The sequence below is a fragment of the Monodelphis domestica genome, chromosome 1 (assembly GCF_027887165.1).
Source record: "Monodelphis domestica isolate mMonDom1 chromosome 1, mMonDom1.pri, whole genome shotgun sequence".
NCBI lineage: Eukaryota > Metazoa > Chordata > Mammalia > Didelphimorphia > Didelphidae > Monodelphis > Monodelphis domestica.
Window position 1 is genome coordinate 557,154,900 of NC_077227.1, and position 21,704 is coordinate 557,176,603.

Below are 21,704 nucleotides of genomic sequence, written 5' to 3' on the forward strand. Positions count from 1 at the left end.
TCTGGCTGAGGTCACTTGCCCCAGTCTATTCCACTGATCCTCCTTTCTGTCTCTTAGCCAGTACCAAATTGTTTTGATAACGACTGCCTTATAGTATAGTTTGAGATATGGGACTGCAAGTCCTCCTTCCTTTGCATTTTTTTTTTTCATGATTTCCCTGGATATCCTTGATCTTTTGTTCTTCCAAATGAACTTAGTTATTTTTTTTTCTAATTCAGTAAAGAAGTTTTTTGGTAGTTCAATGGGTATGGCACTAAATAAGTAAATTAATTTGGGTAGGATTGTCATTTTTATTATGTTAGCTCATCCCACCCATGAGGAATCAATATTTTTCCAATTGTTTAGATCTAGTTTTAGCTGCATGGAAAGTGTTTTGTAGTTGAGTTCATATAGTTCTTGTGTTTGTCTCGGCAGATAGATTCCTAAGTATTTTATATTGTCTAGGGTGATTTTGAATGGTATTTCGCTTTCTAATTCTTGCTGCTGAAATGGGTTAGAAGTGGTTATAGAAATGCTGATGACTTATTCAGGTATATTTTGTATCCTGCAACTTTGCTAAAGTTGTTGATTATTTCGAGTAACTTTTTGGTTGATTCTCTAGGATTCCTTAAGTAAACCATCATATCATTTGCAAAGAGTGATTGCTTGGTCTCCTCATTGCCAATTTTAATACCTTCAATTTCTTTTTCTTCTCTAATTGCCACTGCTAGTGTTTCTAGTACAATGTTAAATAATAGAGGTGATAATGGGCATTCTTGTTTTACTCCTGATCTTATTGGAAAGGCTTCTAGTTTATCCCCATTGCAGATTATGTTTACTGATGGTTTTAGATATATACTGTTTATTATTTTTAGGAAAGGCCCTTCTATTCCTATATTTTCTAGTGTTTTCAATAGGAATGGGTGTTGTATTTTATCAAAGGCTTTTTCTGCATCTATTGAGATAATCATGTGATTTTTGTCAGTTTGCTTGTTAATATGGTCAATTATGTGGATGGTTTTCCTAATATTGAACCATCCTTGCATTCCTGGTATGAATCCTGCCTGGTCATAGTGGATGACCCTTGTGATGGCTTGCTGGAGTATTTTTGCTAGTATCCTATTTAAGATTTTTGCATCTATATTCATTAGGGAGATTGGTCTATAGTTTTCTTTCTCTGTTTTTGACCTGCCTGGCTTTGGGATCAGTACCATGTTGGTGTCGTAGAATGAATTTGGTAGAACTCCTTCTTGGCCTATTCTGTCAAATAGTTTGTTTAATATTGGGATTAGTTGTTCTTTGAATGTTTGATAGAATTCATTTGTGAATCCATCTGGACCTGGGGATTTTTTCTTAGGGAGTTCTTTGATGGCTTGTTCAATTTCCTTTTCTGAAATGGGGTTGTTAAGGTAATTTATTTCTTCCTCTTTTAGTCTAGGCAATTTATATTTTTGTAAGTATTCATCCATATCACCTAGATTGCCATATATGTTGCCATATAATTGAGCATAGTAGTTTTTAATGATTGCCTTAATTTCCTCTTCATTAGAGGTGAGGTCTCCTTTTTCATCTTGGATGCTGTCAATTTGGTTTATTTCTTTCCTTTTTTTAATTAGACTGACTAGTATTTTGTCTATTTTATTTGTTTTTTCAAAGTCCCAGCTTCTAGTCTTATTTATTAAATCAATAGTTCTTTGACTTTCAATTTTATTAATTTCTCCTTTGAGTTTTAGGATCTCTAATTTAGTCTTCATCTGAGGATTTTTAATTTGTTCACTTTCTAATTTTTTAATTTGCACACCCAACTCACTGACCTCTGCTCTTCTTAATTTGTTAATATATGAACTCAAGTATAGAACTTTCCCCCTGAATACTGCTTTGGCTGCATCCCATAGGTTTTGAAAGGATGTCTCATCATTGTCATTTTCTTCAATGAAGTTATTGTTTCTATGATTTGTTCTTTAACTAACTGGTTTTGGAGAATCGTATTATTTAATTTCCAATTAATTTTCGATTTACCTCTCCATGTTCCCTTACTAATTATTATTTTCATTGCATTGTGATCTGAGAAAGTTGCATTTATTATTTCTGCTCTTTTGCACTTGTTTGCAATGTTTTTATGCCCTAATACATGGTCAATTTTTGTGAATGTACCATGTGCTGCACAAAAGAAGGTATATTCCTTTTTGTCCCTATTTATTTTTCTCCACATGTCTACTAACTCTAATTTTTCTAAGATTTCATTCACTTCTCTTACCTCTTTCTTATTTATTTTTTGGTTTGATTTATCTAGTTCGGATAGAGGAAGGTTCAGGTCTCCCACTAGTATAGTTTTTCTATCTATTTTGTCCTTGAGTTCCTCTAGTTTCTCCTTTAGAAATTTGGATGCTATGGTATTTGGTGCATACATGTTGAGTACAGATATTTCCTCACTGTCTATACTGACTTTTATCAGGATGTAATTACCATCCCTATCTCTTTTAACTAGATTTATTTTTACTTTGGCTTTGTCGGATATCATGATTGCGACTCCTGCTTTCTTTTTGTCAGTTGATGCCCAATAGATTTGGCTCCACCCTCTTACTTTCACCCTATGTGTATCGACCTTTCTCATATGTGTTTCTTGTAGACAGCATATGTTAGGGTTTTGGACTCTAATCCACTCTGCTATTCGCTCACGTTTTATAGGCGAGTTCATTCCATTCACATTCAGAGTTATGATTACTAGCTGTGTATTTCCCAGCATTTTGATTTCTGCTCCTTTACCTGCCTTTTCTTCTTTCCCTAATTCCTTCTACACCAATGTTTGCTTTTGAACAGTCCCCCTTGTTCCCACCCTTATTTTACTTCCCTTTCTACCCCGTCCCTATTTGTCCCCCCCTTCTTTTCCCTGTAGTCTTTCTAAAATTAACCCCCCACCCCTCCCTCTCTTGTACTGCTTCCCTCCCCACCAGACCATTTCTTACCCTTCTACTCCCCTATAGGGTGCAAATCTATTCTCTGCCCCCAATGGATTGGATTGTTTTTCCCTCTTTGAGTCACTTTCAAAGCACGAAAAAGTTGAGTATTTCCTGTCTCTAACCTCTTTACCCTTCCAGTGTATTGATGTTCTCCCCCCTCCCACCATGAGCTTCTTTATGACATATAAATTTACCCCCATTTATTTCTTTTCCCATTTCTTTTAATATTAACCTATTTTAAGCTCTAGTTATATATATATATATATGCATACATATATCTATATACCTATTTATGTCTTGTCCTTTCATCCTATATAGTTTGTTGCTGTTCCCTCTAAGTATACTTCTTTTTGCTGTCCAGGTAACAACAACAGTTTTTAAGAGTTACCAATGACCTCTTTTCTTAGAGGGAGACATATCATTTTAACTTATTGAGTCTCTTAAAAATTTTTTTGTTTTCGTTTTTCTTTTTTCCTCTCTTTTTTAATTACCTTTTGATGATTCTCTTGAGTTCTGTGCTTGGACATCAAATTTTCTGTTCAGGTCTGGTCTTTTCTTTACGAATTCTTGAAATTCTTCTATTTTGTTAAATGACCATACTTTTCCCTGTAAGAATATAGTCATTTTTGCTGGGTAGTTGATTCTTGGTTGTAGACCTCATTCCCTTGCTTTCTGGAATATTGTATTCCATGCCTTTCTTTTTTTCAGTATGGATGCAGCCAGGTCCTGAGTTATCTTCACTGTGGTTCTTTGGTATCTGAATGACTTCTTCTTGGCAGCTTGTAATATCTTTTCTTTGGTCTGATAGTTCTTAAATTTGGCTATAACATTCCTGGGTGTTGTCAGTTGGGGGTTAAGTACAGGAGGTGATCTGTGGATTCTATCAATCTCCACTTTCCCCTCTTGTTCAAGGATTTCAGGGCAGTTTTCTTTAATAATTTCCAGTAATATAATGTCTAGGCTTTTTCTTTTGTCATGGTCTTCTGGTAGGCCAATAATTCTTAAATTGTCTCTCCTTGAACGATTTTCTAAATCCTCTGTTTTGTGAATGAGACGCTTCATATTTTCCTCAATTTTTTCATTCTTTTGGTTTTGTTTTATAGTGTCCTACAGTCTGGTGAGGTCGCTCTATTCTAGTTGTTGCATTCCGGTTCTTAAAGACTGGATTTCATCCTTAGTTTTTTGGTCGTCCTTTTCCTTTTGGTTGGATTTTCTTTGGAGGTCATCTTTCATCTTCTTCACCTCATCTTTCATCTGCTTTGCCTCATCTTTCATCTCCTTTGCCTCATTTTCCAGCTGGTTGATTTTGGCTTTCAAGACACTATTTTCTGTTTCCAGATGACTTATCTTAGTTTTGAATTGCATTTTGAATTCTTCCAAAGCCTGTATCCAATTTGCTGGGATTTTCTGATTTTTCCTTTGCTGGGTCCTCCCCCTCTGTTTCATTCGCTCTTTGCTCATTACCTGTGTAGAAGCTGTTTATTGTAATTTCTTTCTTCTTTTTCTGTTGTTTGCTTGAGTTTACCCCTTCTTTGCTTCCTGTATTTGGCTGTGCTCTTGCTCCTCTCATTTTGTTTTGGTTTTGGGCTGTCAGTCTCCCCTCTTGGAGCTTTGTCAGATCTCTTGGTACAGTCTCTAGGGGAGGAATGTTAGCTTCCCTGTCCTCTGGAGGCTTTTGATTGCTTTGAGTTCAACTGTACTGGGCTGTATGTGGTATGAAGCTCTGAGGCTCTGAAGACTCCTGGAAGGCTGGGCCGCCCAGGCTCTCTCCAGTTCTCTCCAGCTGCTTCTCTGCTCTCCGCAAGTGCCTTTGCCCACCTCCCTAAACTCTGAGGAGTTCTGATGGGATTAGATTTAACTGGATTGGTCTGGATGTGCCCCAAGGAAATGGTGAGACTAGAGCCCAATGGAGGGACCCAGCCACAGCCAGTTTCTCCCTGGTTTCCTCCCCACTGTCCAAGCTGGATGCTCTGAGCCCGAGCCCGGCACCCTGCTGCTCACAAGGTAGACCCTGCAAACCAGCACCTTTGCCTGCTCAGAGGTTCCTGCTGCTGCTGGGGGCTCAGCCCTCTGGGTTGTGAGGGAGGGGTCCTGGGACCTACCCTCTGCCTTCCTCTTAGCCCTGAGTATTCTCGGATTCCAGCTTTTGGGGGGGCGTACCTTTTGATTTGAGTCCAGAAGGAGGGTTCCCTGCTTCTGTCCTGTTGTTCAGATTGAATTTCGGTGCCCTAGGAACATTCAGTCTGTTTCGGTAAGGAAGGGTCTTCCACAAGGTCTGAACTTTTGCTGCTTGCTAAGCTGCCATCTTGACTCCGCCTCCCTAAATCTATCTTTAAATGTTGGTGTCAGAATGAAGTCTGAAGTAAATGAAGTTTAATTAGTTTGTCACAAGACAAAAAACATGGGGAATCAGGAAAGGATAGAATAATTGAGCTATATCGTGAACAGTGAAAAAGACTGAAATTTTTTTGCTCAAATCCTTTCTGAGGAAGGGCTTTTTGTCTTATTTATTTGATGTATTTCCCCTATATGGTTTTTGGCTATCAGATGATTATTTGAGATATTTGATTTTCTTTCAGTGTTCTTTCTCAAAATTTTATGTTGACTTTGCTAGTACAAAAGTTTTTCATTTTCATATAATCAAAACTATCTGTTGACCTTTTTAATAACAGTTGCCCATTGCTTAAGTGTTCTACTCCTAGTAATAACTATAAATGGTACCTGATCTGTTTCTCATCTATATTTTATGATGTGATCTTTAATATACAGGTCATATATCCATTTTGAGTTTATTATGACATATGGAATAATATATTGGTCTAAACTTAATTTCTACTAAACTGCTTTCCAGTTTTCCTAGAAGTTCTCAATAAGAGTAATAGTCAATAGACATTTATTAAGTGCCTACTATGTTCCACACATTGTGCTAAATTGTAGGGATACAAAGAAAGATATAAAATAATCCCAGACTTCAAGGAGCTCACAATCTAATAGAGGAAGATAATATTTAAAAAAAAGCTGAGGAGTCAGGTAGTAGGGTATCTGATGTAGAGGCATGAAGTCTTATAATCAGAGTAGGAAATGATCTGAGGAAGTGAAAGTTATTGAGTTGATTTCATCTTGCAGGATGATAAATTTCTGGAAATAATAAAATCCAGAACAACATCCAAGTGGAAAAAAAATGAAGTAAAAATTCCTGGCCATCTCCTCAAATAGTGGAGATTTTGGAGATGAGCTCTCCAGTCTCATATTCTACTCTCTCCAAGCCAGAGGCAGAGAGAATTGAGGGGATATGAATTTCAGAGTTGACATCATCTTACAAGATAATGAGCTTTTTGCGATGGTAAAGTTCAGTAGAGCAATTAGATGGGAATTATGAAGTGAATGCCCTAAGTGCCTCCTCAAATGGAATTTCTGGAATAAGTTCTCAGATGTCTACCTCCCATCCTCTCCAACTACAAGGAAGAAAGGGCCCTAGAGAAAAGTGGTGCCAAGGAGATGTGAAATTCAGAGTTCATTTCATCTGGCAAAAATGACAAGTTTCTGGACATCATGAAGTCTAGGAAAGTATCTTCATGGGACAAAGTAAGAGTTTTAAGAACCAAACATTTAAGGTCCTAATTAGTGCCAGGTACTATGTTAAGTACTTTATAAATTTTATAACATTTGATCCTCACAACATCCTGTGAGGTAGATGCTATCATTATTCCCATTTTGAAGTTGGGGAAACTGAGGCAGAGGTTGAATGATTTTCCCAATATCACACAATAACTGTAACAGACCAAATTTGAACCCTGACCCCAGGCCTACACACTATATCATCTACCTTGCTGAAATACTTTCTGTTGCTGGCTTTGTCTAATAAGTTGTTAACCTCAGTTATTTCTGATTCATCCTTATCTTTTCTATTGATCTAATTTTCTATTTTTGGTGAATAACATTTTGTCTTGCAAAGATAATGATAATGAAGCCAAAGAAGAAAAAAGGACATGAGCAAAGGTGAAAGTGGAAAATTCTGTGCCAATTGAGCAGATTATTAGATCTTAATATATGAATGTATAGAGGAATAATAGGAATGGCCTGGAAGGTTGTAGACAGAACATGGTGGTTGAAATACAAGAATAGGGAATCTTTAAGCCACAATAAACATAGTACTATAAAAATAGAATTTGCTATTCTGTCTACCATTCAAATTCTACCTCTGATATTTACTATCTGTTTTACCTCATTCAAGTCATTAAATTTTGAAGGAACTCAGTTTCCTCAACTGTAAAATGAATGCTTTGGACTAAATGGTCTTGGAGATACTTCTTTTTCTTCACATATTTGGATCTTGAGTTAGTTGTAGACTTTCTTCCCCTTTTTATTTTCCCTTTTTCCCTTAAGGTAGCATCATGAAAAGCAAAAAGGTTTCCATAAATATAACTATTTCTTAAGCACTTAATAAATATTTATTGATTGACTACCTTCCCTGCCATTTTGTTGGCTCACTGTGTTTCCTTGGGATAAAAATTTATTGCATCTAGGTGCAATTACAAGTTAGATGTCAAAGTAGACAGGTGAATATACTGTATGGTCTTATAAATCTACATCCCTTTTGGTAACTAAGGACCAGTGTCATACCTTTACTCTGGAAATTCTCTAATGTTACTGTGGTCAGATTAAATCTTCCTCTACTCAGATGTGAAACAGGACCTGGATTTCTAGCTCTATTGAAAGAGCTTCATTCTGATTATTTAAATTGTAACAGTGATCACCTAAGGTGACTGATAAAAAGCCAGCAGCATGACCTTTTGTCAGTTAATGATGCATTGTGTAAATTCTGCACTTTGTCTATCCTCCACTTTCTGGCTGTATTCTTCCAGTGATCTATGGGGAAGTCATGCCAGAAGTGACCTTCACCTGAAGGTTCAAATTGCATCCATCAGTCTATTCAGAGACCAGCTTTGAATTCATAATTAGCTCTCCTCTGCTTTCTCCTTCCTCTTTCTCCCTTTTTCTAACATCTCTTTTTACCAACCTTTATCATTTTTTCCCTTCTTTTTCTGTTCTCAACCCATTTTCATCTCTTATTCTTTCTCTCCCCTCCACTTCCAGCTTCTTCTTTCTTTTATTACTTTTTTGCTCCTCCTGCTCCCCTCCTCCATACTTCCCAAAATCCACATAAAATCTTACAACTTCAACAGCCCAGTTAAGAAGAAAAAGTGTCCAGGGCATGTATACACAAAACACACATTTATGTGCATACATGCCTATGTATAAAATGCATACATGTATATTAAATATGTTAATATATGCAAACACATTAAATATATGTTATATATACATATATAATATGTTTTAATATATTCTATAACATATATTCATATGTTGGTCAGTAGTTGTCCTTTGTACTCAAAGAAAACCAAAATAGCATCACTGGTGCTTCTTTTGACTCATGTATAAGATGAATTTAATTGAGGCAGAATTGCACAAAACCAAAGGCTCCAGTCTCTTCTTGAATCATTGAAGTCCAGGAGAAAAAGTCAAGGCAACTGGTTTTCGATGCTGTGAATTACCTTGACTTCTTCAATGTGGAGCTAAGCCTTCCATAGCACCTGCTTCCACTGCCACCATGGCAGTTGGAACAAATTGTTCTCATGTGCCCCATCTGCTGGGGGCAAGTTTTCACATGTTCTAACTTACCAATGGGTTTGAGGCCTTTTGGTTGCATTTAACCTGGTTGAGTCTGCCTGCACAAGCTACAAAGTCTAGAAGCTTCAGCTGAGACTGGGTGGCAGGTGGACACCAAAGAAGGATAGATAACCCTGAAAAAGAGCTCTGCAAACCCTCAAGCAGAGATACAAGTCTTCCCTGAACACTCTGTACACCCCATATATATATATATATATATATATGTGCATAAATATGAATACATATGTGTATATGTGCATAAATGCACAAATCGATATACCCATGCATATATAAACTTTATGATTAGCTATCTTCAAGGAAAGAGGAAAGAAATGCACAGTAGTATCCACAATCAAACATACCTCACCTATCCTCAAACACTCATTTCTCAGAAATACTAACCAACACTGAATAAAGGGGAAACCAAGAGCGTCTTCATTTTCTTTTGGATGTACCAACTGATTTCTCTTAGGTCTTGGCTAGAGGTGCTATTTTGAAATAAACCATTTTGTAAAAAAGGATGAAAGTTTTTATTAAGCTCCCACCCACATTTTCCAGGTATGGTTGGATATGGATAATTCATTTCCCTCCCCACTTTGGAAAGAGGAGAGGCATTTCATGATATCTTCTTATTCTAGAGTTGTCTGGAATCCTGTGAAATATTCCTATCCTCTTCTCTTGGAATTGGGTTTTAACATAGTATTTCTTATCTCTGTCACGTTGGGATATGTCTCTTCAATTTTATTTCATTTGAGGATAAGACAAGTTTCATCTGGTATAGGTCACTGTGAGCGTGAGTTATCTTTGATCCCAACCTTCTATTCATTTCCTGCACTGAAGGATGTTACTATTAGTTTGAATCACTCCTTCAGTCTGACACCTCCACCCCATTTACATGAGACATAATCTTTTAGAGACATCTCTCCGTATTTGCCTTTCAGCCCCCTGGTACCCCCAGGACATTGCATTAGTAGAAAGGCCAATTGAGTAGGAATAAGGAGGCCTGCTTTCCAATCCTAGGTTGTAAGACCTTTAGGCAAGTTTTCTGAGCCTGAATTTTCCTAATCTACAAAATAATTACGAATCGTAAGTTTCTTTCAACTCTAAAATACTATGTCTATTATTGATCTCAGATATGTATATCTACATACATGTACATATATTATGTAGGTGTGTGATAAATATAAATACCTATGTGTGTATCTATATGCATAATGTCATTATAATAGTTAAATATATAAACACCACACATGCACATACACATACATGCACACACGCACACACATACACATACAGGCACACACACATACCTGCACACAGAATAATCCCCTGACTCTCCTGGTCAAAGAGATGAAGCATTATTAGGAGTGGCTAGTGAGAAACCAAAGGGGAGATTTCTGCTAAGCTTTTTAATAGTAACAAATAATAGTATGATTCCAACTCTACAATCAGAATTAAGAACAGCACTTATTTTGCTGAGATTTGATGTAACTGACCAAGATTCTATTAAGCAGCTATAAAAAAAAAAAAGGATCTCACCAGTGGCAGCTATCCACATTTCTCTAGTACTTTGAGGTTTACAAAGCATTTCCTTTTAATACTACAAGGTAGGTAATGCAAATATTGCTAACTACATTTTAAAGAGAAGGAATTTGTAACACAGGAAATTTGTACTTTCCCCCAGATCATCTAGCTTCTAAACTGATGAAGGCTAGATTTGAATATGGCTGTCTTGACCCCAAGACTTAAAGCTCTTTTCATTCTATAGAATACACTGTCTGAACACTGCAAAGCTCTGATTATTAGAATATGCTGAGATTTCTGATCAAAGGAAAGAACAAAAAGGGATTTATTCATCATACTGTTATAATTTCCATTCTTTCCTGGAACATTAGAAGAAAGTAAATAGTCTGTTGAGAACATGTTAAGGTTATGCATCATAAAAATCACAAAATCAGAGAGCTAAAGATTTCAAAGGCCATATAATATAACCCATGACTTTAAGAATTGTTTTAAGGAATTAAAAAAAATTAATTAACAAATAATTTAAATAATAAATAATTACAATAAATAATGATTATGATATAATAAATAATAATTTTAAATGGTGTTTGTTTAGATTTTTAAATTTTATACAATGCACTTTACATATATTATCTCATTTAATCAAAGTATGTGCTATCATTATACCCATTTTATGCCTATACATTTTACACATATTTATATCCATTTTATAGGTAAGGAAACTGAGGTTGAGAAAAGCTAACAGAGGAAGCTAGGTGGATTAGTAAATAGTGTTTGAAGATCAGGAAGATCTGTATTTGAATTCTGCTTTGAATTCTAATTTAGCCCTGTGAACCTTTGCAAATCACTTCATCATGTTTCCTCATCTTTCAACAGTAAGGATAATAATGGTACCTACTAAGGTTGCTATAAAGGTTAAGTGAGATGAATTTTGCAAACCTAGAAGCACTATATGAATGTTCCTCTGATGTGTTAAAAATGTTGCCATCTAAATGTTGCTATTAAGTGTTATAATAGTTGCAGCTAGAAAGTGGCTCAAGAAGTATTTGAGATCCAGTTTCCATCTCTCTGAGGCCAGCACTCTAGTAATGGAGTCACCTAACTGTCTCATTAAGCATGTACTGTGAAGAGGGTCCTGAGGTAAGAAGGAAAGGTTAAAAGAAGAGTACTGGACTCTGGAAATATTTCCTCACCTATAAAACGAGATTTGACTAGTGGCACCACCAACCCGCAACTGAACCTAGTCCTGGATCTGACACCTACTAGCTATGGAATCTCCAATGAGTCACAAATCCTCTGAGCCTCAGTCTCTGCTCTATAAACTAAGGATATGTTTCATTCTCTGGAGCAGGTAGGTGGCTCAGAGTTAGCATCGTCAGGCCTAAAAATGAGAGGTCTTGGGTTCAGGTCTGCTGTCAGACACTTCCTAGCTTTGTGATCCTGGGCAAGTCACTTAATCCCAACTGCCCAACCCTTATCATTCTGCCTTAGAACTGATACTTAGTATTCATTCTAAAATAGAAGGTAAGGGTTTTAATTTTTTTAATTAATTCCCCAACATTGGCATCACTTCTTTAGTTATCCAATTAATTTACAACTGTTGTCAAAGTGTAAACCACCCCATGATGATTTTTTGTACTAGTTAAAGCATGTTTATTCAGTTTTCATGATTCTTGTATAAGGAAGACTGATAGAGATGTTCTAGGTTGTCCTGGACAATGTGAATTTAGGAAGTATTTTGGTTCTCCATCACAATAGCTTACCCCAATGCCCCCATTCCTTAGAGGCCTGTTGCAATTCCATTTGCATAATTTTGCTCTGACAACTGGAATTTGAATCAGATCTGAAAGAGGTCCAGAATAATATATATTTTGGTATTAACAATTAATTCCCTCTCTATCTATAGATTAATGTGAGAATTAAATGAAATAATGTCAAGCCATAATGAAAACTATAGCACTATAAACATGGGATAATTATATATTTAAGTAAGCCAAGACCAACTAATTTATCATTAGGTGGTCAGCTATTAGTATATATGTATATATATATATATATATATATATATATATATATATAACCCAATACATCTTATACTTTGTTTACATATTTCCATGGATCTAGAATTCCATGAAGTAGATCACAATGTGACCAATTTTTCTTACCCTATGCAATACTTGTTATATCTTTCCATAAATCATCTTTAGAGGATCTCCTTGATACAATAGAAACTTTTCTCTGGGTATTTTCATACTGAATGAATGACTATGGTCTAGATGTCAAGCTGTCTATTTGGTATCCCTCACATTAAGCCCATATTTTCACATTATAACCTACTGACACCAAGTATTCATCTTTCCATCACCTTTGGTTTTGGTTTTTCTAAGAAAATATAGGTCTATAATCTCTAGTTATACAGCATTAACAGATTAATAATTAAGTTCAAAAGACAGGTTTAGGCATCAGGAAGAAGCTTGGAGTTAGTGAAAGAAATGCTCTATTTTCCAAATGTAATCCAATCATTCTCCTCCCCTCTATTCAATTTTGGACCTAGCTCATTTTTTTCTTCCTCTAAAATGTTTGTCTTTCTATTCAAGATATATGTACTGAATGAATGATTTCAGCTGGGTTCAGATTTGTACCTAGGACCTCCTGTCTCTAGGCCTGGCTTTCGATCCCCTGAGCTACCCAGCTGCCCCCATTTAAAAGCCCTGAAGCATTTCTGAGCTTTGTGCTCAAATAGAAGGATCTCAGGGCTTCTGCATCTATAAAGGATCCCTATTCCATTTTGAATCTATATAAAGCACCTTCCATGACAGTGGCAAAAAAAAAAGAAAAAAACTTTAATGAGCATAAAAGTCACCCTGTTCTATGCCTCCTTTACTATTGATAATTAGGAGAGAGGAAGGGAGAAGAAAGGAATACACATTTATTTAGCACCTACTAGGTACCAGACAGTGTGATAAATATTTTGACAAATATGTCAGTTGATCCTCACAACAACAAAATACTGTTATTACCTCTATGTTACAATTAAGGAAACTGAAGCAGTTTAAGTGACATATTAGAGTCACACAGCTAAGGTCTGAGGCCAAATTTGAACTCAGCTCTTCCTGATTTCAAGCCCATTATTCTATCCAATGTGCCATCTGTGTATCTCAGATTATTACATAGGGTTATCTCTATGATTATGTTTCTGAAGTTTGGACAACCTACAACCTTAGAAATGAAAGACCCTTTGTGGATAATCTTGAAGGATATTTTCTTTTCTACCAAGTGTTTCTTTGAAACCAATAGGCAATACATTTAGTAAGATCTTATATTCCCTACTGTTTCTTTTTTGAGACAATAAAGATGAAGTTTTCTCTACAAAGCAATCTAGAATTGGTTTTTAATAATAATACCTTCTTTGATATTTTCCATTCTTTTTTGCTATATCTTTTAAAATCATTCCTTGAATAACCATAAAATCACATTACCTTTTGTGCAGATTTCCTCAGTATATACTTGGTAAGGTAAATGACTTTTCTTAATTTCATTTTCTTTAATGTTACTGTGCAATTCCTCTTACTGTATATTAAGTATAGAGATGTTATGGTCCAAATAGGGTGATTTTAATGGCATCAAATAACTCTAGAAATGCTGGCAGGTTTATTTGTAGAAGTATGTACACTTCTATTTGTGCAAGATTCAATTTTTTTAAAAATTTATTGTCTACTTCCCAATTATTTCTACTGCATCCATGCTAATGGAATGTAAACTCCTTGAGGACATGGAAAGAACCTTTAAAATTTGTATCCTAAGGTTCTAGCACATTGAACTCAGTAAGTGAAGAATTGGTTTAATTTATTCTCAAAAACTTTCCTCAGGTTCTTTTATCCCTTTGTTAATTTCACTATCTTATTTAATAATATTACCCATAATCTCCCATCCTCTTCCTCTTTGATTTTACAATTAATTAATTGCAATTAATTACAAATTAATTTATGTTATAATGCAGTGCTTCCTTTGGTTATTTTGTCTCTACACAGATAAGCTTTTAAGTGTATGCTAGTTGAGGTGCTGAGTTCTTTTAGTCTCTTCATTTTGTCAGTTTTATCACAAATGCAAAGAAATGATGGTAATAGGAATCAATGTCATTACTTTTTTATCTATACCTACCATTTTTAGAGTAAATAACTTCCTTAAATAGGTCAGGTTAGGGTTGTACTTGTAGGCAGTATCATCTCATCTTTGCTGTTTATTTCATTTTACTATTAATTTTGAACTGATTTCTAATTAGTCAATAATGCTTATATACACAAAACTAATTCTGAAATGACTCTAGAGTCAAGTCAGTAAGTCATCATTGCTTTCTGTTTAGATAAAATCAATTGTGGGTTTGGGCAGTGATGTTCTCTGGTTATCCCTTATCTTTTTGTTTTCTTGAAGAAATTACTCATATAGGTATGAGGTTGGTAGGCAATCCCAGAGACTTTGATGCCTTTATTTTCCTAATTTCAGTTCATATTATTTGAAATTCTCCTTCCCATGCCAAACTTTATATTGATATCAATCAATCCATACCACAGTTTATTGATCAATAGGAGAAACTTGTCTATCTCAAATACTAGGAATTTTCTGAGCAAGCAACCACTCTAAATATAAGATTCATGATAAAAAATAACAATATTCTAATAGGCCCCTTACTTTTAGGGAAAACATATTTCCAAGAGTTTAGATAAATGATAGGTAAAATTTAATAGCCAAATTCTTTTAACAGGAAGTTGTATCAAGAATGATAGAAAGATCTCAGAAATCAAATTCTAAAGACATAAGCAGAATTAATTTTGATGAGGAAAAAGGAGAACTGACTCCACCCACATCAAAGAAACTCATCAACAAATTCAAGTTTTTAAGAACTATATATCAAATGGAAATAATGGAAAGTTACTAAGAATCTGTTCAAAAGAGTATAATAATCCTCTAAGAACTATATCAGGAGAATTGATGCTGAGAATATATGTGAAAAACAAGAAGATGGTAGTTTTGTGTATTTTGCTTTGTTTCTAGCTATAATAGTGCCACAAGATTGATCAGAGTGAAGATAATAATGCTTCTCAGCCTATATAGGGTAATGATAATGAACAACTGTGAAAAAACTGATCTTTATCCTCTGAAGTAGAGTCAGTGTAGTTAGTAGGAAGAAGAAACTCAGAAGTGAAGAGATAAGCAATATATAGTTATTTTTAAAAAATTAATTACCAGATATGGGGGGGGGAGCTAAAAGTTAAATAATAAAAGAATAGCAAATTTGCTTGCTGATACAGTTAGTGAATGTTCAAATATTTTGAACAATAAGCAAGATACTGATGAACTGAATAGCAAATTTTCTAGGTATCAAAAAAAGCAAGAAAGGTAATGTTTGTAGCATATAGAAACCAGGAAGTTCAATTTCTCTTACTGAGAGAATAAAATTATTAAAGCAATTGTTTGTAGTTGCAATAAGGACTACTTCATCATGTGAAACAGAGGTATAGAATTTAATGGGAGAAGGCATCTGAGTGATGTGAGATAAATTGGAAAGAAAAAGAAGGCAGTCTCAATGGATGGCCTCATTTTTTCAGTAAACTGTAAGACAAGGCTTTTAACTAAGAGGATAATAGGAAGGGGGAGTCATGGGAAGTTTGAGGAGGGAAAGAAATGTTTGGAAAATCCACTATGGTGAATGCAATAATGAACTCTCTAGAGGTATAAAGCTATTGCCTTGCTGTAGTTGAGATTATGTAATATGAATTTATAGAATATCCAATAAGCAGTGTTTGTTATTGTCTCCATCTTTGTTCAGGAGTAAATAAATGTGGGAATACAATGGGAATAATCCATGGTTAGGTTTTGGCAGGGGAATAACAAAATAGGACTAAAAACTCAAGAGAAGAGGAGAGTGTAGAATTGAATTTTTTCATCAGAGTTAGGGGTAATGGACAAGAAATGAGGTGAAAGGAAATTAACAGTCACAATGAGGACTTAGCAACAAGGTTTAAAGAGGAATGACAACAGATAATGATTATATAAAATAATTCCAATGCTTATCAACATGGAAATGAAACAATGGTGGGTGATGGCAAGATCCAGAATATGACCATCTCTCCATGTAGCTGAGGAGTGTTGGAGCAGAAGTTCATAGGAAATAAATCAAATTTAATTCATTTCAGCAACAGGAACAGATACTAGATTCAGTCAATTTTTCTAAGAAGCAGAACATGAACTCAGATCTTCCTGTCTCTGAATTGACTTTCTATGTAATACATCTTGCTTCAGAGCTCATTGCCATCAAAGTCTTAATAATACATCCTACCTACTAATAAATATATTCTCAAATTCCTACAGTTTTAAAGTTTACATGACACTTTCCTTAAAACAGGCCTATTAAATAGGTAATCTACATGATATTTACCCCATCTAACAGGTGAGGAATTGGGGAGCTAAGGTTAAGAAAATTGCTAATGGTTTCACAACTGGTAAGGATATAAGCTAATTTTAAAAACCCTAGAATTGAAGGCCATCTTTTGACTTTCAAGTAAATTTCCAAATTCCTTAGCTAATGCATTAAATATTTTTATATATGGTGATAAAAGCCCACATTCATTTTTCTTATTATTTACAATGTAATATTTTCATGTTTGTAGTTTTGATAATTTTTAAGAGAGGATATTTAAGTTCTTTTTTATTCATATGGGAATTTGGGCATAACTGTCACAACAGAAATGGGTTGTCACTGCATTGTCTAATCAAATTTAATTTATTTTCAGTTAAACTGTTATCTTTTCTACTGTTCTTTTATGTAGCCACATGCATATTGTAGCTTCTAGGCTAAACATTAGCCTGAAAGAAATAGGGTACTTGAAGGGAGCAGTAATGAGCTTCCATTTGAATATGATGTGAGGCTGAAATTGTTTCAAATTATATATTAATGCTAAAATCAAGTTGAAGAAAATAGGTTTATGACTTTTCTGCTTCTGTAAAATCTAGATTACAAAAATGATTTTTGTTATCCAGTTGAATATTGAATATTCTTTGAAAACTTGCTCTTAATTATATTCAAATATACTAGAAGCCTATCTAAATACATGGTCCTAATATAGTATAGCAACTCTAGTTATAATTCAACTACATACAGCAAAGGAAAGCTCAGATTCATGATTATGTTGTAGCTACTGTTATAGTCTTCTCTAAGCATGCTGAGATGTGATAAAGTAAGGCTCTGAAGAGACAAAGGACTTTATTTCCCTCACATATGGAAATGTTTGTAGTTCGATAATGGAACTGAGGGGCTGCCCTTGCCTGGGAAACAGCAGAGCACCTTTGGATGTATTTGGTAATATTGGCATTTCTCATTGTCAATAACATTTTTCAGGTAGCTATTACTGATTTTTTTTCAGAAATTATTGAAAGTATCTTCCCTGACAAATTTTGTTCCTTTAATAATTGATTGTCAACCCTGGATATAGGTATAGGCATTGTTTAATCTCTCTAAATAAGTTATTTTATCACTTATTTCACCGCACAATATACATTCCATATATACAAGAGAGATTTAATTAGATATCAAATCCTGAGGTGATTGCATCAAGTCCAGATGCCAAATGTGAACTTGCTCTAGGAGGCAGGTAGGGTCATAGCAAAAACCTGAGATTCTATCATCTGATGTGTAAAAGAGACCCCATACTGATTCCATCCCATCCTCCTTGGAAAATTTGAGAATTTTTGCCATTTATCTTCGTCCCTGACCCTCAACAGTACCCTCCTGCTAAATAGAAAACTATGCTTCCTTCCTTTGGCTTGAAACTCAGCCCCCTATTACTAAGCTTCAGTGGCCAATGAATGAACACAAACTCATCAAACAAATGATAAAACCAATAATATCTAAGTTGCTGGAGACCTGGTCCATAATAATCTACATGTATAAAACAGAGCTCATTATCCTTCCCCAGAGAAGAAAAACTATACAATAATTTCCCTAATGAATTTTTTTAAAAATAAAATACTAGCAGTAAGATTGCAGTAATATATCACAAGAGAACAGTGATCTGAAATAAGCCTGTCCCAAAGTGTCAGCACATAGTAATGGATCTCAGAAGGATTCCAATGTACACCTTTCTATTAGGAATCATATATACTGTCAAGTTCATGATGTTTCCAATATGGCTCCCTAGGAGATGTAACTTAAAGAATGTGTAGGCCTCGGTCTTTCTATTGGAATTTATTCATCATAAAATTTTCATATATCTGAGATATTCCAGGATCCATAGCTTTATCACATTACCAGAATATTGTTGGTCTTAAAAGATGGGTTTAGGGGGCAGCTGGGTAGCTCAATGAAATAAGAACCAGGACTAGAGATGGGAGGTCTTGGGTTCAAATCTGGCCTCAGACACTTCTTAGCTGTATGACCCTGGGCAAGTTATTTAATTGCCATTGCCTAGCCCTTAATGCTCTTCTGCCTTGGAACCAACACACAGTATTGATTCTAAGACAGATGGTAAGGGTTTAAAAAAAAGATGGGTTTACATTTGAGCTTGTCCCAACCCATCTGCAATCTGTGTAAAACTGATGTACAACTCAATAAGCTATAACCGTGGTGGCAAATCTATGGTATGTGTGCCTGAGAGGTAACACAAAGCCCCCTGTGTTGTGTATGATAGCATACATGCTATCACTGGCCAGAGTTCCCTTCCCCCTTTCCACTGTGCCTGAGGACATTTTTTTCACTTCATCTGCCTCTGCTCAGCAATCCAATGAGAGTGCTCCTTCTCTTCCCTATCTGGGGTAAGGGGAGGTAGGGGGAGCAACATAGCACTTGGTCTCAGGCAGGGTATGGCACTTGGTATCTAAAAGGTTCACTATCACTGGGCTATAATATATAATGTCTGACATAAGACAGTGTGTTTTAAAATAGACAAGGTCAAAACTTCTGATGGTAGCAATCGAGCTAGATTCTGACCTGATTAAAACTCATAAAGTCTTACTGTTAAGGGTAAAATTTAGAGTTGAAACCGAATCTATTTCGGTTTAAACAGGGTGGAGTAAATCTAAAATTCACATTACTGAGAGTTAACAATTCAATAAAACAAAGGGGTGACTATATTTCCCATTAAGCAGAGCAGGATAGAAGAAACAAAATCATGAGGAAGATTCAGGTAAGCCTGAAATATAATTAGGGCTGGGAAAAAATAAGAGACCTATGATTTCATTGGTATGAAGAATCATTCAAATGAGGAACCCTCTGCCAATACAGGTAACCAACTTTTCTGCACTTTGCAATTTCAGATACTCACCTAAAGTACTGAGGGGTTGAATTACTTTCCTTTACAGTCAATATGTTTTAGAAATATAATATGAACCTAACTCTTTTTGGCTCTGAGCCCATATTGCTCCTTACAAAGAAAAGAGAAAAAAAGTACTAACAAATCAGATGACTGGAGGGAAGAAGGGTAGAGGCAGGACTTAAGCATCCAGTGTTGAGCATCCAGTGTCTGTCCCTTAAACTAGGTGCCAAGTGCAAACTCAAAAATGTAAATTCCTGAGCCACCCACAGCCTCAGCCCCATTAAAGTTTTTTTTTTCATTAGTTACCTTCTCCTGGGATCTCCTGCATGTGTTTTTTTTTTTCCATGTGTATACAAGAACTATAAGGGCAGATATGTTATCAGAGTAGGTAGCACAACAGGCCTGAAATCAGGAAGACTCATCTTCTTGAGTTCAAATCTGACCTGAAATACTTAGTAGCTTTGTGACCTTAGGCAAGTCTTTAACCCTCTTTATCTGAAGTAAGACAGAAGGCAAGGGTTTGTTTGTTTGTTTGTGTTTAACTGTATCTACATGTAATTTTGAAAAAAAAATAATTTAAGGAAAAAGCAATTATAATTTTGGAGACCCTTACACTGTGAAATAGAAAATGAACTTTAACTAATGAAACTGTAATTTATATACCTAATTCCAAGTGATTCATGTTCAAAATGAATTAAGGCTTCCACCAATATTTCAATGAAATCTTTAATAGTATTTCTGTGTTTTATTAACAGATCAACAGTACTCATGGTCACCAACTCAGCACTTCAATGAAGAGAGATACTCTCCTGCTCCAAGGAATATGAAAGGATTATCCAGTAGTCGAAATCAACCACAGTTATGTTCCGGTCATACCTGTGGCTTAACACCCCCTGAAGATTGTGAACATACCCACGACCACCTTCACCATGGGCAGGAGCCAAGGCAATCATACCTGCTTAGCCCTACAGAGAGCTGTCCCATGGATCACCATCGCTGCTCACCACGGAGCTCCATCCATTCCGAATGTATGATGATGCCCATGATGATGGGCGATCACATGTCCAGTAGCACTTTTCCCAGAATGCACTACAGCTCACATTACGATACAAGGGACGACTGCGCCATGTCTCACGCTAGCACTAAAATCAATCGGATCCCCGCTAATCTCCTAGATCAGTTTGAGAAACAGCTTCCTCTACACAGGGATGGATTCCATACTTTACAATATCAGAGGACTTCAAATGCTGCAGAACAACGGAGTGAAAGCCCAGGGAGAATACGACACCTTGTCCATTCAGTTCAGAAGCTTTTCACCAAGTCTCATTCTTTAGAAGGCTCTTCCAAAAGTAATGTCAATGGTACCAAGAGTGACAGTAGAGGGGATGATCATCATCATGGCCATCCTTCTAAACATAGCAAAAGGAGCAAAAGCAAGGAGCGAAAGCCTGAAAGCAAGCATAAATCTGGAATGAGCAGTTGGTGGAGCTCTGATGACAATTTGGACAGTGATAGCACTTATCGAACACCAAGTGTGGTGAATCGACACCATGTGGATCATATCTCCCATTGCTACCCTGATGCTCTCCAGAGTCATTTTGGGGATCTCTCCCTAAAGACTTCAAAAAGTAATAATGACATGAAATGCTCAGCATGTGAAGGCTTAGCTATGACCCCTGATGGGAAATATATGAAAAGGAGTTCCTGGTCAACTCTCACAGTAAGCCAGGCAAAAGAAGCTTACCGAAAAAGTTCATTGAACTTAGATAAGCCTCTGGTCCATCAGGAAATTAAGCCTGCCTTGAGGCCATGTCATTACCTTCAGGTAAGTAGCCACTGTGCTATTACTATAATTTGCTATAATAATAACATTGGTAGGAAAAGTTAGGTGCACTTCAATTTTTTTATCTGAAACAGATCCCTAAGCATGGTGGGACAATTGTTTTAATGCCTCTCAGCCTAGGAAATATAAAAGGAAGCCAATTATCCCATATTAATGCTGGCGCCATTTGAAAGTTGAGTAGGTTGGTCTATTGTAAATTAGCCTGTAATCTTAATGAGTTTCATTTACTATGCCTGATATAGTACTGTCTTTAAATTTTAATAACACTAATATCTCTGATTATGGGGAAAGAATGTCCATTTCTTTGGAGTGTAGATTAAATGAATTTACCAAAGGACATAATCAACTGGAGGTATTAGATTGTGAAGAGCAGAATGTTGGGGAATTCTCTTTTGTATCCTTTTTCTGACATTTCTG

General features: G+C 35.7%; 1 protein-coding gene across 5 annotated transcripts in view; it reads left to right on the forward strand.

Moving 5' to 3' along the window:
- Window positions 1–21,704, forward strand: part of DLGAP2 (DLG associated protein 2) — a 1,318,656-nt gene that overhangs the window by 1,076,382 nt on the left and 220,570 nt on the right. For all 5 annotated transcript variants that reach the window (XM_056813399.1, XM_001381443.4, XM_056813397.1 and 2 more), the window contains one exon: window positions 20,200–21,269. In XM_056813399.1, coding sequence (XP_056669377.1) covers window positions 20,200–21,269 — 1,070 coding nt within the window. The remainder of the gene's footprint in view (window positions 1–20,199; window positions 21,270–21,704) is intronic.